This window comes from Tachypleus tridentatus, chromosome 6, assembly GCF_004210375.1.
Source record: "Tachypleus tridentatus isolate NWPU-2018 chromosome 6, ASM421037v1, whole genome shotgun sequence".
NCBI lineage: Eukaryota > Metazoa > Arthropoda > Merostomata > Xiphosura > Limulidae > Tachypleus > Tachypleus tridentatus.
The window spans coordinates 90,879,921-90,898,721 of record NC_134830.1 but is presented as its reverse complement, the minus strand read 5'-3'; the positions used below and the strand labels follow the sequence as shown (position 1 = coordinate 90,898,721).

The window sequence follows — 18,801 nt, the reverse complement described above, 5'->3', positions numbered from 1 at the left end:
GGATGTTTCATATTGTTATCTTAAAAAAATAATTCAAACCTTGCTGTGTCTGAATATTGTAAAGAGCAAAGGCAAACACTCGTCCACAAACTGAGAGCTGCAGTCCTCGGGCCAGACTTGTACAAAGTCTTGAAGAATTTGGTCAATGATATTCCCCAGGTGACACTCATAGGCAGTAGCCAAGGTCTGCATCCAGCAATGGAGAGTCCAGGGCACACCTATAATAAATATACAGATGTTAATTACCTCTATTTTATAAAATAAAATCTGAAAAATACAAAGTATAACTCATAAACATAACTTTCACAACACTGAAATAAAAACTAAACAAAAACAGTAATTTGATAATTTACAAGATAGAAAGCAAAACAGCTTATTTTAAGGCCAAATTATTACTTAACTCTATTTTATTTCTATTACAGGTTTCCAAAAAAGAAAATATACTACTCAAAAAAATTAAAGGGACAAGTACATTTTCTTATGCAATTTATCTCACTGTTCCAAATGTGATAATACTTTTATTTTTTTAGCTAATTTGCCTCATTTCAATTCCATCTGTATCCACTTTTTAATGTGTAATGAATGGTAAAATATGGAGAAATAAAATCTTTAAAAAATGACCAGTATCACCAAAACTGATATCCCATATGAAACACTACTTTAAACAGTTTACAGGCGTTTATTCAAGAAATGTTTGAAACATTCAATATCTAGTGTGACCACCACGGGCTGTGACACACTCCTGACAGCAGTTTGGCACACTTTGAATCAGTCTATCGAAGTTATCTTGGGGTATGGCAGCCCACTTGTCTACCAGGGCTTGTCGGAGTTCCTGTATATTCTGAGAAGGATGCTGGCATTCACTAACACGCCTCAACAACATATCCCAACAATGTTCAATTGAATTTAAATCTGGAGGTCTGGCGGGCAATTCAAAAGTCTCTATTCCTTTTTCATCAAGGAAGTCCATACACAGTCTAGTGACGTGGGCTTGCACTTTAACCTGCACGAGAGTGAACCCATCACTAACAGAACCAGCAAAAGCCCTCAAAATGGGTTCCAGAATTTCGTCTCTACATTGTCATGAGTTCAGAGCATCCCTGTCGAGTACGAGTAAGTCCGTGCGACCACCCAAGCATATGCCTGCCCAAACCATTATAGAACCTCTTCCATAAGCGTGAAGTTGCACAATGTTAGAGGCAAAAAATCACTCTCCTCAGCGTCTCCATACTCTCACATGTCCATCATCACAAGACACAGTGAACCTGCTCTCATCTGTCCAGAGCATGGTGGCCCATTGACAAAGTTCCCAGTCCAGATGCTGATGAGCAAACTCCAACCTGGTTGCACTGTCAAAATAAGGCCTTTTGCAGGCCGTCTGGCCTTAAGGCTTCCTTCGTGCAGATGACTGCAAACTGTTTGGGTCGACACATGGGTTCCAGTGGAATGCTGAAGGTCATTTCGTAGTGACCGTGCTGCACCTAACCTGTCCTGCAGAGCAGTAGTTATGATGTAGCAGTCCTCCCTGGCTATTGTGCAGCGATGATAGCCTTGACCTGGTCTCCTGTCATAATAATTCATCTCCTGGTAACATCGCCAAAGTCGATTGATGATGCTTGGTGACACACCAACATGCTGTGCCACCCTCCTTTGGGTCTGGCCATCTTCCAGCATCTGGACTGCACTGGCCACCTCGTTCTCAGTTACATGGCACATGACAACTTGGGTACACAAGATGAAGGTACATGCTGACAAAACAAGCTGCATAAGATCCATGTGGGTGTTTGTTTCAAGAATTAATGAGGAATGCATAGTTTCACCTAACAGCTTTATATAAGGGTACCTTGAGTTGTATTCTCCTTGAGTGAGGTGAGTTTTGTTTGAGTTGCTTCAAACTTCACTCACAAGCTTAAAAAATACACTTGTAGATGAATGGATATGTTTTTCACACATAAATTTAGTTATGACAAAAATATAATGAAAACTGTACTTGTTCCTTTAATTTTTTTGAGCAGTATAATTTTTTAAGGCTTTTACCAAAAAAATTTTTCTGATCATGTACACAACATTCTTTCTTTTTGATGACCAAGAAGTTAAAACTTTTTCAGGATATTTTTTTAATTTTTAATAGTATTTAGTTCTCATATTTATTATTCAACATTTACTGATAAAACTGTATAACATAAGTAACAAATAGTCACAAAAAGTCAAGTTATGGTACTAAAAACTTCACCACATGCCTATATTTTAATCAAACTAGACAATTGATCCTCAATCTTATGATTCATGTTTTTATTAGAACCAATTGACTGCAGTAGCTTTAAAATTTCTTTCTACAGGTGTCACACCTCCAATGAATCAATATTCACCTATGCTCCTGAGATCTAATGTACTTTCCAAGTGACTGTTCTCTGAGCTCTGATACATAGCTTCTTGTAGAGCTTTCAGCTGAGATTTTGTCAGTCTGATGATCTCAGCATTTTCTGAACCACTGATGTTACTCCCAGTAGTTGAACGGTTCAAATCATCCACAGATACTGGCATAATCTACTGGCAACAATAAGCTGTGTCATTTCAAACATGGCTGATAAACACATGTATTTCAAACCTGTTCATTATTCTCCAATCATTTATTTTTTTATCCAATGAAAATTTTGTTAATCGAATGACTCAGACAATATACTTTATACATACATTATTTCTGACTATGTTTACAGTCTAAAGAATAGTGTATATGCATATTAGGGAAATCTGGTAATATCACTGTCTAACTTTCATGCTATATTAATAAAACAGAACAGTTCATAAAATACAGCAACATTTACCTGAAGTCTTGCTGGTCTTCTTTCATTGGTTAGTTGGTTGGCTCCTTCAGCTAAAATTTCTTCAAGAGATAGCATTTCTTTGCTACTACTAGATATAGGGTGAGACAGGAGCTTATGAAGTATCGTTCTCTGCCCATGGGCAGCTGCTACAGCTATGGCACTGTAGCAACCCCGCTGAGCAGCACCACCATAGCTCAGCGAGTCTCGCAACATCGTTGAAAGAAAAGGATGAGCTCCATAGGATAGTAACACACTTGCCAGCTCCAAATTTCCTGACAAGTAATTATAGTAAACAGATTTTAAACAAAAATTGTTAGGAAAGTCATCTACTATTAGACAACTTCAAGCTATGAACTTTACCTTGAGAAAAAAAAAAGTTACTAAATACAGTGTACATTGTTAATTTTTATACTTTTTGTTTACTTAAAATATTATAATTTCTTTTCAGGTACATCTTTTTTATTCCTAATATTAAAATGTTATCTCTAAAATTTAGAAAAAGACAGTATACAAAAGTTAAAATCGCATTCTCGCTTTAATTCCAAAGCCCTTATAAGATTACAGTAGAATTTACTTTCATCCTATACCACACTGAATATACACAAGGGACAGCTACTTGCAAACTCCAACAGTCTGCTTATCATTTCATGTTCAGTCAAAATACCATTCAGCATACTTTTTTCTTCTGTTTGTTACAGAAATGCTTGTTTACATTTCACATTTGTTGTTGGTACTAAGACCAATCTAAAGATTTTTCAAGACAATATCTCAAGAAAGATTAACGCTTAACCACCAGACTTCATACAACAAAATATACTCTTCAAAAAAAAAAAAATGCAAAAGGCAAAATATGAGACAAATTGTTAACAAGTTTATTCCAGGTACTTCTGTATGACATATGTGAAACTTTGCACATTCACTGCTGAACATCCAAAGTCTGCAAAGGCAAAGTCCACGCTCACTAGTTGAAGTTTAACGTCACTCAACGTCAATAACGAGTATGACCCCCATGAGCATCAATAACTGCTTGGCATCTCCTGTCCATGGAAGCGATGAGATGACGAATCACATCCTGTGGAATGGCTGTCCACTCAGCCTGCAAAGCTGCTGCAAGCTGAGGTAGAGTCTGCGGTTGAGATTGTCACCGTCGCAGACGTCGGTCCAACTCGTCCCAAAGATGTTCGATGGGGTTTAAATCTGGTGATCTGGAGGGCCAGGAAGAACGTTGATGTTGTGGTGTCTCAAGAAGACGTCGTGGTGATGGGTCATGGGGGCGTCGACTGTGAGCCATAAGATTCCTTGAATGTGCAAAAGGTCTGTTCTGGCATGTTGGCAGCTCAAAACGTGCCACCACCATATCTGTCAACATTCACCAGTTTGATGGGTTGCACATCGGCGACGGTAAACACGGGTCCTTCCATCCTGCGTACGAAGCATAAACGTGATTCATCGCTGAACCAAACACGTCTGATCGATGTGCCCCCACGCAGCCCTGGTACGGTTGCTGAGGCAGTCTGAGACATCGAGGTCGCATCTCGTAGAGTGGTGGTCCTAGCCCTGGTATGGTTGACAGTAACGTCGCAGTGGTGGATGTTGCGATCTTGCGATCTTGTGTGGGCGTGGTCACACGAGGTCTGCCAGATCGTGGACGGTCACGAGTTGACCCATGTTGTTGGTGACGATTCCATAGCCTTGTGATGGTGCTTGGGTGGACATTTACAGCTCTGGCATCATCTGATCGAGATTCGCCTGCTTCCAAGCGACCAATGGCGTTGTTGCGTTGTGCTTCAGTTAGTCTTGGCGTAACTGTATTGCATGTCGGTGGCTTAACACTGAGCTATGGAAACCAAGAACCCATCACTTTTATAGGGATTTTGCACATGTTGCACTTGCAGAACATGCAGATCTCTCAAACAAATTTATTGGACACACATGCGTTTTCGCGAAAAATCCAATGTTTTCCTCCGTTTTCAAAGTGCACAACTTTTATTGTCATTTTGGTCTGACAATCAGTACCTTAACACATGCAACATCTTGTAACGTTATTACATATATTTCTCTTTAAAATAACAAAAATATCCCTTTTTCGTTTCTTGTTTTGAAGAGTATATATACCAAATGACTTAGACATCCAAATTATTTTATTTAAATCTAAAGGTTTGCTATAATTTACCATGTAATGTCTAAAAGTCACCTTGAATTTAATACTGATTCAAATTAATTCAAAGTTGCTTTGATCTAAATATAGGAGCCCACATAAACATGCTATAAAAGCTTAGCACAGACTCTTGTTCCCTTCAGTTACAGAGTTCTAACACATCACATTTGTAAGTGTAAAATTAAATTGGCAGTTTCCCTATTTCTAAACTATAAGCTACAAGGTGGCAACTAACTGGCAGCAACCTCTCTTAATTTTTACTGTATTATTGTTACTCAATATAATTTTTTATTTTTACCTTAATACACATATTTCTTTGTTTTGTTTTTTCAACATCAGTACTCATTGTCAATAACTTAAATACTTCTACTTCTACTACTAATATATGCTTGAGAGTTTTGAAACTACTGTGACAGAGGCTTTGCTAAAATCCAGTAATCTCCTGAACATTCATCTAATAATAATGCCCAATTCAATTTGTTTTAAATATCATCTGTCCTTTCCACATATTTTTACACCAACTGCACTTCCATCCTCTTTCCTCTATTTCATCTTTTCCAGTTCCTTCTGTAAATGTGCAACTTTTACTGATGGCATTATTCAGAGATATGAGATTGCTGAAAAGCTATGCATTACCAGCTAGGTATTCTACTTTCTCAGTGAATGATAGGCTGCTGTAGCCTGGAATACAAGTCATTATAAAATACACTTTCATGTCTGTCAAAAGTTATACCCATGTTATTTGAATAAAAGCTAGTTCCAAACTTGTGAAGAGGTTTAGGAAATCGATTATGAGGATGTTCCTATCATAGTATTCACTGTTACTGGTCAACCAGGCAAATGCATCCTCATATACTGTACAATCTGATCTGAATGAACTGGACTGTCCAGTTTTGGCCACTCATTATACAAATACTAGATTTCCATATCTACATTTCACTTCTGCTCATGCAGTCATATCATTCCTCTCTGAACCATCTATTGCTATGATCAGTGTTCATCTCAGCTAATTTATATGCTCCATGATTTTAAATGTATTGAACAGCCCAGACATTTTCTTTCCCTTCACATCCTGTTGCCAATATTCATTGTGTTTACCTCAGTGTCATCTATCTCAACATACTTAATACCCTTGATGTTTCCCAATAGACACATCTTTCTTTGATTCACAAACCCATAACCTGACCAGTTTCAAACTATACATTACTGTTTCATTTGGCTTTTTTCTCTCTCTCTCCCTCTCTCTCAAATGCTGATACAGTGGATGAGCCATGGTTGTAAAAGTAATTACTGTAAGGATGTCAAAGTTACACAATCTGTGAAAAGAACCTAAAATCTACTATAAAAAAGTTTAAGTAAGGCCATTTTCTGCAAAGATCAACTTATTAAAATCTTAAAGTTTCAAAAAAACTGTAAAAATGTATAGATGGATTTTTTAAACTCATGATGCAGCAACTTGCACAACATTGACAAATGACTTTAAATTAGCCTTAAATGGTAGCAAAGATTAACATTTTTACACTAACCTGAAGCTGCAGCTAACTGTAATGGTGTCTGGGTAATCTTATCCTCACTCAGTCTAGCTCCACCCTCAACACTTGCCCCTTTTTCCAGCAGAAGCTATAAAAATATACATTTTAAGAAACAGTAACAGCTACTTAAGTCATGTTCATAAAAAAAAACATAGAAACTGAATGAAAAAGTCTGTAAAAGTGCAACTGAGGTATGAGTATCAACACAATTGTATGAACCTATATAGAAGCTAAGAAAGTCAAACCACAACAAAAAAAAAACAAATTTGACAACAAGTGTTGAGAATAATAATGGACACTTGGAAACATTTAATAATAATACACTGATAACTCTATGGTAGTATAAAAACAGGTTTTACAGTTTTTTTATAGCAAATATACAAATATTAAATACCAATGTCGTTAGACTTGTTTGTTCTTTTTGTATTTTATATAACAACATACTGAACTAATTGTAAGTAGACAAACAAATACAGCTATAACATCAAAAAGCAGTTTATATACAGAGGCCACAAATTAACAAAGTCAGTTCAACATTTACATTCCTGTTTATTAAGTTGATATATTTTAGAGAGTGCACAAAATTTATCATGAAAGTAAGAATATTAATGCAATTTTAAACTTAAATTGTTTCTGAATTAAAGTATTTCCTGTTATATCACTAATATCTTTAATCAACAGAAGCTCTAAATTATGAAATTAACAAATATTTTTCCAGCTTTTTATACTTTTAGTATACAGACTAACAAAAATATTAGGTTATACTTATGTTGCTAAGTAGCACAGGATAAAACTCATTGTTTGAAAACACTGTTACCAAAACACACTGGCTTTTCTATATATTAGATGATGTAATGTAACAATGATAAACTACAAAGTATACTTTGGGAGGTACTTTCATGAATACACATGGATAAGATAAGTAATAATACCCAGGTACACACACTCAGTCTACTTAGTATGGGTGCAAAATTTCAGGTTCCAAGATTCTTTCTTATTGGAGCTTTCTATGGCAGTCACACATAGACATGCCCTTTCATTATTATTATAGATATATATAAAAATATAATTATATCCCTTATGAGACTTAGCTTTCCTGTTAAAAGTAGCACTAGTACTTTCTTGACCATAGAAATAGCAAAGTAGAATAACCTACTGTACATAGCTATTGCACTTATTTATGGAACATATTATTGCTAACACTACTATCCATTAGCAAACAAATAGTACTTGTAGATAAAGAAATTAATCAAATTCATTTGAACTGATTAGGTGTATTGTTGTTTTATGCTCTTAACTCTTCAGGCCTACAAATTAGCCATGTACAATCTTGAGTAGTACTATTTCTCTGATTCAATTAAAACTATAATATATTAAAAAATAACCCATTTTTAACGTTATCTTACTTTAGTGATGGAAAGATGGCCATGAGTTGTAGAATAGGTGAGTGCTGTCCAATGCTGAGTTTCAGGGTTTAAGTTTTGATAATGCCCATTACACAGAGGTGTCTATAGAAAATAAAAAATAAATTTTATTATTCTACTCATTGTTTTATTTTTTGAATTTGAAATACATGAGAAAAAGAAATCTTCAGAAGCTCTTCAAAATGCAGCTTTTTCTTCCCAAGTTAAAATGCTAATACTTCAAATTGAAAGCAAACTTACAAAATCTAAAATACACTTAAATAAACAACCCTGTCAAAAAATAGGTCGTAACTAATTTTCTTTCATTACTCACAACAAAAGTGAAATCTTAATTAGTTTTGTTAACTTCTACTGTTTATTTCCCTCATTATATCAAGTCTTCCATAAAAACAAGAAAATATTAGCTAAAACTTATGAATACTCTGGCATACAAATACAGTTTTGTTTGATGATTTTATTCATACAATATATATGAAACAACTCATACATTGGTTCTAAATGAAAAAAACCAAAACATTATGCTATTTTAAAATTAAAAGATTTTAAAAGCAGTCACTGATTTGAAAGTGAAAATCTTGCATCACACGTTCACACAGAACAAAAACTACCTTAACATTCTGCTTTTTTTTTAACATCACACCACTACAAAACAACCACTTTCATGGTTACATCTATTCATACTGTCCTGTATTTCAGGTAACGTTACTAGATTATCTATATATCCCATATTTTCTTTTTTAACGTATATTTATGGGACCTGTAGAAAAGTATCTTTCTACCATATCTCACGTAAAACGGCCAAAATATGGTTGAGTAATTGACCATGAAAGTAAACTTTGACACTTCTAAAAGAACTCAGAATGGACAAATCCAACTTTTGTTTTCGTATGTCAGTTTGATGTGCACAAGAAAATGTATATCTGTGCTAATTTTAATTGTAATTGCTATAAATATGATCACATAGGAGCCCACTATATACATTTTAGGGGTGTTTAACCTTTCACCCCATAATATACTTAAAAAACCTAAATCAACACACTAAAAAGCATCCAGGTGTATTTGGGCCAGTGTAAAACACTACCTACTTTCAAGTCAACTTGCCGAGAAATGAAGGAATGGAGATTGAATGAAATGTATTTGAAAGAAGAAACTATAGAAGAACAGTATGTCTCTCAATGAAGACATAACAATGCTTTAAATTTAAAGACTGTATTTACAAAAGGTTTGGTATTAAATATACTCTTCAAAAAAAGAAACGCAAAAGGCAAAATATGAGACAAATTGTTAACAAGTTTATTCCGGGTACTTCTGTATGACATGTGTGAAACTTTGCACATTCACTGCTGAACATCCAAAGTCTGCAAAGGCGAAGTCCACGCTCACTAGGTGAAGTTTAACGTCACTCAACGTCAATAACGAGTATAGCCCCCGTGAGCATCAATAACTGCTTGGTATCTCCTGCCCATGGAAGCGATGAGAGATGACGAACACATCCTGTGGAATGGCTGTCCACTCATCCTGCAAAGCTGCTGCAAGCTGAGGTAGAGTATGCGGTTGAGGTTTACGCCGTCGCAGACGTCGGTCCAACTCGTCCCAAAGATGTTCGATGTGGTTTAAATCTAGTGATCTGGAGGGTCAAGGAAGAACGTTGATGTTGTGGTGTCTCAAGAAGACAGTGGTGAGTCGGGCTGTGTGAGAACGGGCGTTGTCATGTTGAAAAACGTCGTTGACGTTCACCATGATGGGTTGCACATGGGGCCTAAGAATCTCGTAGACGATTGCGTACGATCTGATCGGAAATCCTACGCAGCCCTGGTATGGTCGAGGCAGAAGACGTCGCAGTGGTGGTCCTATCCCGAAGGTGATGTAACCGGATGTTGGATCTTGTGCGAGCGTGGTCACACGAGGTCTGCCAGATCGTGGACAGTCACGAGTTGATCCATGTTGTTGGTGACGATTCCATAGCCTTGTGATGGTGCTTGGGTGGACATTCACAGCTCTGGTAACATCTGATCGAGATTCGCCTGCTTCCAAGCGACCAATGGCAGTGTTGCGTTGTGCTTCAGTAAGTCTTGGCGTAACTGTATTGCATGTCGGTGGCTTAACACTGAGCTATGGACACCGAGAACCCGTCACTTTTATAGGGATTTTGCACATGTTGCACTTGCAGAACATGCAGATCTCTCAAACAAATTTATTGGACACGCATGCGTTTTGGCGAAAAATCCGATGTTTTCCTCCGTTTTCAAAGTGCACAACTTTTATTGTCATTTTGGTCTGACAATCAGTGCCTTAACACGTGTAACATCACATACTCTGAGCTTGTAACGTTATTACATATATTTCTCTTTAAAATAACAAAAATATCCCTTTTGCGTTTCTTTTTTTGTAGAGTATATTATTATTACTTTTATCACTTGAAAGTTTGATATTTCATCATTCTTCCTAGTATTTCCTAGCCCAACAGCCTGTGAATAAATATTTGCTTTACTTATGTTTTCTTGTTTTTCCTTTGCTGTCCATTTATACAGTACACAGCCTTCTGTATTGAAAAAGAACTTTTAACTTACTGTGTAACATCAGATGTACCTGAAATCCACCACAGTGTTAAATCAAAGAGAAATACCACAAATAATAATAGAAAATGTTTTAAACATAAAGATGAGTATAATAAGTACAGAAACACAATTGAGATGAATACACAAAACCATATAAATAACTCTACATAAGTCGCCAAATCCAACCTCCTCCAAAAAAAGAAAAAAAGATAAACTTTTAAGTGTTGAATTCCTTTCATCTGCATGAATTTAGGTTTAAGTAAAACATTTAAACTGAACAATGCTATAGTCTTACACTGGCTAATTCCCCTTGTAATATTGACTTAGTGGCTACTTTCCAATAATTTTTGTGTGGTTTTATGAGTTCAACACTACCTTGTTGCAATACTTTTTCGCCACTGCCAGCCCTACATAATCCGTGTTCTTTTTTTTTTACTTGATCCCCTTCTTCATTTTTTAAAACAATACCAACGAATATTTTATAATGAATGGCAGTCACTAAGAAGGCAGCAGTTTAGCCTGTCGTGATGAGATGTCTTGATGGACATCGTGTACTTGAAATTAGTGAAACGATATATTGTTGTTGCACTCCCAAGTAAAAAAAGAAAAAAATGTATCATTTTGATGTATTAAGTCACCGCAACAACTTCAAACATTCGTGAGCTGACCCTTCTGACGTCAGAATCAGAATAATCAGTAGACCATTTAGCCGTTACACTGATCGCAGATTCTCTACTTTGGTAACGTTTTTGACTAAACTGAAGGCTTTTATGCATTTTGAAACCTCAAAAACATATATCATATGTTTATAAAAAAAGAAAGAAGAAAAGTCCCTTGGATTGTTATAAAAGATTTATAACATGCATCATTATAACATTGCCGACTCATCCTTACATAATAAGCACTACCAAGGCAAAGAGAATGTGACCAACCTTAAACTCCTCTGCATTTTGATGTGTCACATGTAACCCCGGATTACGGCACGGGCTGAAGCTCAGGGCCTCACACTTAGTAGAGGCCCTCAAGCTATGACTATAAATGTATTGCACGTATAGGTTCTGTCTCGAGTAAGCCTCTATAAGTTGAAAAGCCTAGGTCCGATAAAACCCTGAATCCGGCCTTGATCACATGCAATACGAAACTTGACCTAGGCCTTGTAAATTTTCACACCTAGGTAAGCTGGTAGCTAATTCCTCAGTTAATCTACGTGAGTACTTACAGAAAAAGAGAAGTCGGATAGCCTGGTTTCTCTGATTCAATTAACGGTACTTACCCGATGACGTAAGTGACGTGACATTCTGAAAAGCTCTAATGAAGCTTAAGATTGTCATAAAATTCTAAACAACGTTAACTTTTGATCAGAATCACTGTGGTATTTAGTGTCGTCCAACAGTCAACGTGAACAGCCAACTTTAAAAACATAAGGAATGTGCTTACCACTTACCAGCGTTTAAATACTTCACGAGCTACGTATGTTATGAATTTATAAAGGTGTTTTTGGTTATTTTGAAACCTTTGTGGCCAAGTCTCACTTACCTCTTTTTGGGTCAAACTTACACTTTGCATTTCAACCTCTGAACCTTTTTGTCTGCAGTGTTAATAGCTTACCATTTGAGCCCGATTAATCTTTACTGTGAAAACATTTTAATGCCTACATCATTTATATCACCATGCAGTTCATGGTTACATTTCTACAGCAATACAGTTAAACTGTTTTAACAACACACAGTAACACACAAATTACTTTATTGTCAACATCTACTTTAAAGCACAATAACACAAAACGACCTCAATGTCAGCATCTACTTTAAAGCACGATAACACAAAACGACCTCAATGTCAGCATCTACTTTAAAGCACGATAACACAAAACGACCTCAATGTCAGCATCTACTTTAAAGCACGATAACACAAAACTACCTCAATGAAAGAATCTACTTTAAAGTACGATAACACAAAACTACCTCAATGTCAACATCTGCTCCTGCATCCAGAAGAATCTGGACCATAGCTTCGTCACCACGAATGCAGGCCAACATTAAAGGGGTTAGGCCTTGTTCATTTATCGTATTGATCCTGGTAGGCGGCAGCAACTGCAAGGCATGAGGCATCAGATCGGTCCGACCACTGGTGAGCATACGGAAAGCTAAGTCTATTCTCAAGAGACGTGCACACTCTGACTCGTCCATTTGCCTCCTGGCGTAGAGCTTTTCGTCATAGCTCCTATGAATAATATAATATAAACGTTAGTTTTAATACTCATGAATCCCCTGGTGAGCCAGCGGTAAATCTGTTGAGTTAACGGCGCTAAAATCCAGGTTTCGATTCCTCGCGGTGGACAGAGAGTAAATACCCCCTTTCTGTAGATTTGCCCTAGATTAATACATAAACAACAAATATTCATAAAGAAATAATAATCTATAGTATGCAATAAAACATGAAAGTAATTTTATGGGGATACCAAATATTTGATATTCCTATGGCTTCTATTAAGATAATGTTCCCCACTGATTTCTCCAAGCCCGTTCTCTTGGCTGTGGTTTCGCTAGATAGTAGATAGGGACTGTCCAGAAGTTGGACAGTCTGCATAATAATTACTGATTTTTCGTTTGGATCTATACACAAACACACGCACGTATTCAACTTTAGCTGATAAGTTACACGAACTGGAAATACGTAATATTATAGAACACACACAATATATTCTTATTAAATATAGTACACATTATAAATGCAATATAAATGAACTAACTCAATCAAAAACCATGATATAAGATATAGGAACATTTACTCAAAACACTAAACGGTTAATGCACTCATGCCAGTGTACAACACCTACCCAAAGTGCCTGATGGGACAGTCAACACCTGGTAAGAGAAGCCGAGCAGCCTGTACAACATCGTCGCTATCCACAACCTGACTACGACGATATTCGGCATGTGCTGTTGCCACTTTGACCCATTCAATCAAAGGAGGTAGCACAAGGTATGGTCTACAAAATGGAAAATTACGTTTTGAATATTTAAACTTGTGCTGGTTTGAAGTATGTGCATCTATTAATGTTAAAATTACTTGAATAGTTATTGTTATTCTCCTTATATTCTCTGAATGAATGCTGTAACTACATACAGTAGCTCACGTTTTAACGAGCTGAATAAAGTTGGTATCGCAGTAATGAGTGTGCATATGTTTAAATATTGAAATCTAATGCAAACTAAGCCTACTTTATGTTCTGTAATGTACTCTTTTACCTCCCAGTGGCGACACGGCTGTAAATCTGTAGACCTATAACCAATGTTCCCTCTAATTTTTTCACGTGCACCAATAACCAGGCAATGTGAAGATTGAGCTGCCTTTTTTTTTTCTTTTTTTTGGGAGGAAGGGGGTATTTTTAGACCATCAGTCCCATTGGTTCATTAGACCACTTTGCAATGCTACCAGTTGGTTATTTGGGCTTTCGGTTTAACAACAAGAAAATTAAATCCTTGAATCCGTGGAAGCCTCACCATTTACTAAGGATGTGCGCAACTGTAATAATAAAACGCGCAGCACTTGATTGGTTATTTTGTGATCACGAAGTTTAGAGAGAACATTACTTATAACGCTAAAAACTGGGTTTCGCTATCTGTGGTAAACGTAATGCATATAACCCATTGTACTTAGCTACAAACTAACATTGTTCCTCATTGTTTTAGCATTCCCATTTAAAATAATAAAATGGAAGCTTCTCCATCACTCACAATCATTTTTCATACAATGCAAACAAAAAATTGAAAACATCTACTTACATTCTTTTATAATGAATAAATAAATTGATAATGTTATTCATACTATTAAGTACGGTAAAGTTTAGTCCTAATTAAACTAAAACAAAGAAGCACACAAAGTATAGTGCTATTTTCTCTCTATCCAATATAATCTGTATTTTATAAAGACCTAACTACTAGTAGGCCTGAGAAAAGTGGACTTGCAGACATCGGTGTCTGCAATAACAATTATTTTACATCATTCTGTAAATCCTGTATTTAAAAAACTGTTGAAATAACGGTATTAATTTAACAGCAAATTTTTATATATCTCTCCTAGGCTATAATGAATAAAGATAACATAAAATAATTAATCTTATTGAATTAGACTTCTAGAGCTCTGAGCTAGTCATTATTAAGAAAATATAATCAGTAAACTTTTGTTTCGTACAGCAAATTTGTAGGATAATGTGTGAACCTAAATTACAAATAAAATACACTGACTTTTTCTTTTTAGGAGGGGGGTTGTGATACTTTTGAATAAATAACCAGACTAAATCAATATCTGAAACTAGTGAAAAGGAGACGAAAAAGATTGTTCGGAGAGGTGGATAGTGTTAAATAAATAACCAGTTTAAAACAATACTTAAATCTGATAGAAGCGTTTTTGCGAGTTGTGAACACTGTTCAGTAAATAACCATGTTAACTCAATACCAGAAAGTAAAGAAATTTAATAAATTGCTTTAAGTAAATGTTTAGCTTACAAACCATCAGGTGGTACCAAAAACATTGAATTACGGTAGATATCAAACTAGATAGGAGTCATATGTAACACAAAAACCACTACGGAAACAATTAACACAAAAAGTTTACTTTTTCATATTCGTATTCACACCTTTCATAGACTAGTTCCTGGACGGCAGTTTTGGAACAAGAATGTTCCAACTGAGAACAGCGCATGTAGTAATAAAGATTATGGAGTGCTCCTGGTCCCCAGGCTACGCTCTGCTTGCTACTTGTAACTCCTGCCATCCTGGCTTGGTACTGCACAACACGACCCAAGAGGTCTCCTACAAATAAAAATACACATACAGTTGCGAGAACAAATTCCGTACACATAATACATACACGTAACCACTAAATACTTCGGTGTTTTCAGGCATTATTTCATTTTCTTAATGCCCCCCCCTCCAATGGCATAGTGGTATGGCTCTGTATTTATACTATAAGAAACCCGTAGTGGGCAGAGCACAGACAGCCCATTGTATAGTTTTATGCTTAATTCTAAACAAACAAACACACCTTTCTTAGTAATGTAATAACAAAATTACAAATAATTCAGGGACGTCTTGGCAACATGGCTGTATGTTTTTTATAGTGCAAAACATTTTTTAATCCTGTGGAGCTCCGATAATGTTCGGTATTCCAATTAAGACAAGAAGACAAATTTAAGTAACGCACTGCGTAAGATGAAGCAAGTTAATAAAATATTTCGGCACTTATGTTGACCAGCAAATGATACCTAGTTACATAAATCATTGAAACGTTATTTCAAAATATCTAGTTTGTTCTCCAGTAGTGAACCAAAATGTCTTCCTATAAATTATGAGATATGTTGAGATTATGCAAGTTTCCACTACGTACCCATGGTACATTGCAACTTTCCGATTCATTTCTGCTAGACTTTATCAGGCCGAATCACAATGCTTTACTGATGATGTTTAGTGTTAAAAACTTCTAAAACTAAGTTAGCTTCAAACTGAAAATACAACTTTCATTCTGAATGATCAAGTGTTGTACATTGTTTTGGATTGACAAACGACACATTTGATCATCTGCTCTACTACACTTAAAAGTAAAACGTATTATTATGTTTAAGTGAACAAAAAAGCAAATGATTAATAACAAAAATAACACAACAGGCCATAGAAATTCATATAGCTCTTCCTATGCCTGTTAAGTCCTCTCTGGTAGATAACTTACGAGTTAGGAGTTTGATTCACACATTTTAAAAGGTAATTTTAATTACGATAGTCCTTAATAGTAGGGACTAACAAGAATTCCCAATAATTCACGTGCTGAAAAACCATCCTATTGAATCACTAAGCGAAAAACTAACCATGCAAAGTACTGGTTACAATATATTATGTACATATATCCTAATAATACCCTAAAAATGTCGCTAACATTTCCGGTATAATAACTCAAACATTTTTGAAACAGCAACCTTCTGGTCCACTACCTACCTACTTGATCGGGTCAGTGGAGCAAGCGACTAAACAGCTCGGACTATCGCTACGAGATTTTCACACTGATCTTTTGATATTCCGATAAAAAAAAATCATAAACATACACATAAATATACAACATCGAAATACATATATATCTTTTCAAGCCATTTCAAACCAATTGACTGTGCTACATATCAATGGAAAGACACGCGATAGTTTGTAAAGGTAAAATATACAGTTCATACAGGTATAAAATAAAAAGTAAACAAACAAGGGTTATAAAATTAATAATTTTAAAATAAAGTAAGAATCCTCCTATAAAAGGTAAACAAATAACAGTATTAAAAATTATCAATTTTAAAATGAAGCAAAGATCTTGCTATCAAAAGTAAAATAATCATATTAAAACCACAATCACATATTTATAAAATTTATTCTCTACTTTGGTAAGCTATACACTTATCTGTAGACCAAAATAAAAATTAAATTTTATAAATTTGTGATTGTGGTTTTACTTTTTGTTTCATTATTTTTAATAGCGGTAGCCCTAGTCCATTATGAATTAACGTGCTTCACTGTACCTAGTTCAGAAATACTTCCAACACACGTCGTCAGAAGACTGTGTTCTGTTGATTTTGAGGAGGGCCTGGGCTGCTCTTCGGGTTGATGAAGTTGAGATGAACTGTTGGACCTACTACCGTTTTCAAACTGCCCTGGCCATCTTGGGAGTGAGAGAGCTCCTAAGAAATACATAACGCCTTTATAAAAGAACAGTAACAGACCGTTCACGTTAGGCTAAAGAAAACTAGTTATTATCGTCTGATTTCAATTATTTCTCAAAGAAATGTAAATATTTTGGTTATCGAAAACATATTAACAAATGGTCTTGTAACTTGATAATCATCTGAAGTATTTATTGTGAAAATCTCAGTAATGACATGACGTTTACCAAAAAATAACCTATCTGTTGCACGCAGTATAACTTAAAAAATCTGCGTTAAACTTTCTAACACGAACCAATAAATTACAACAGTAGTCTTCGTTTGAAACCTGTTTGACACTTTGAAGCCCGCTGCTTTGGTAAATTATTAAATGGAATTTAATTTGCATTTCTAAATTTACAAAGCTTTTTGCTAATTGGTTAACTGTTATTGTTTCACGATTTTACGATTTAAAAAATAATCACGTGAAATTAATGAAAAGGAAATGTTAAGCGTATATTAAAAAACAAATATGTATATTGAATACAGTTAAAAAACACCTATGGCCTGGATAAAATAAAACTATTCAGCTGGTTAGTTCTGCCGTTTTCAGTAGCACTGCTTAATGACAGAGGAATATCAAGACTTAAACTGTGTCTAAAGTACAGTGTAATAAATGATGGCTTGAATGTAACATTGCTCGCACTTTGGTGTGTCACCTTCTGACAGAAGAAAATAGTGAGTCAAAGGACATTGGCCAGTATAGACCCTTATGTCCTTTCACTACTGCACAAACTAGATGGTTAATAATTAATGGTAACTTTCATCTGAAAAAGCACGTCCACTTTTCACTCCAAGTGACAAGAAACCTTGCTCAGATGACATGCAAACCTCCGCATTTGGTTTAGGCAAAAAGTTCAGTATTACCAGTGTGAGGCCTGGCATGGCCAGGTGGTTAAGGCACTCGACTCGTAATCCGATGGTCGCGGGTTCGAATCTCGGTCGTATCAAACATGCTCGCCCTTTCAGCCGTGGGGGCGTTATAATGTACAGTCAATCCCACAATTCGTTGGTAAAAGTAGTCCACGAGTTGGCGGTGGATGGTGATGACTAGCTGCCTTCCCTCTAGTCTTACACTGCTAACTTAGGGTCTGCTAACGCAGATAGCCCTCGTATAGCTATGCGCGAAATTTAAAACAAACCAATTACCAATGTGGGCAAATTTGGCTACAGTGTCAACAAGCTCATTCCTAAAGATACAACGAGCAAAGTGAATCAATATAGACGGCTCAGTTAGTGTACTACCCAACTTATACAAACTAGATCGGTTGAGACTGCATACAACGCTGCAGTGAATATAGAATCTCTAGAGAATATCCTGTGAGCAACAACAGAATTTCAGTCACATTATTTTGAGCCGTCTGCAAAACCCAGTATAGAAGAATTACGCTAAAGATGTTCGTTGAAAAGAAGTCGGTACTTTCTTTAAGTATCAAATTTTTTTCACAAGACTCAACAAATCATTACACCAGAAAACAGTAATAAGCTGTAGAAGGGTCAAAGGCCAATCAATGGGTTCTACAATGCTGGATAATACGAGGCCTATTTTGCTCAACTCTTTTAGA

General features: G+C 35.8%; 1 protein-coding gene across 6 annotated transcripts in view; it reads right to left on the bottom strand.

Annotated features, from left to right (window-relative positions):
- The window catches only part of LOC143253025 (ankyrin repeat and BTB/POZ domain-containing protein 2-like), a 112,262-nt gene that overhangs the window by 5,789 nt on the left and 87,672 nt on the right, over positions 1-18,801 (bottom strand). For all 6 annotated transcript variants that reach the window (XM_076506103.1, XM_076506102.1, XM_076506104.1 and 3 more), the window contains 9 exons: positions 17,057-17,215; positions 15,140-15,314; positions 13,337-13,489; positions 12,462-12,720; positions 7,922-8,023; positions 6,510-6,603; positions 2,826-3,097; positions 2,370-2,547; positions 40-218 (listed from right to left, as the gene is read on the bottom strand). In XM_076506103.1, the coding sequence (XP_076362218.1) occupies positions 40-218; positions 2,370-2,547; positions 2,826-3,097; positions 6,510-6,603; positions 7,922-8,023; positions 12,462-12,720; positions 13,337-13,489; positions 15,140-15,314; positions 17,057-17,215 (1,571 nt within the window). The remainder of the gene's footprint in view (positions 1-39; positions 219-2,369; positions 2,548-2,825; positions 3,098-6,509; positions 6,604-7,921; positions 8,024-12,461; positions 12,721-13,336; positions 13,490-15,139; positions 15,315-17,056; positions 17,216-18,801) is intronic.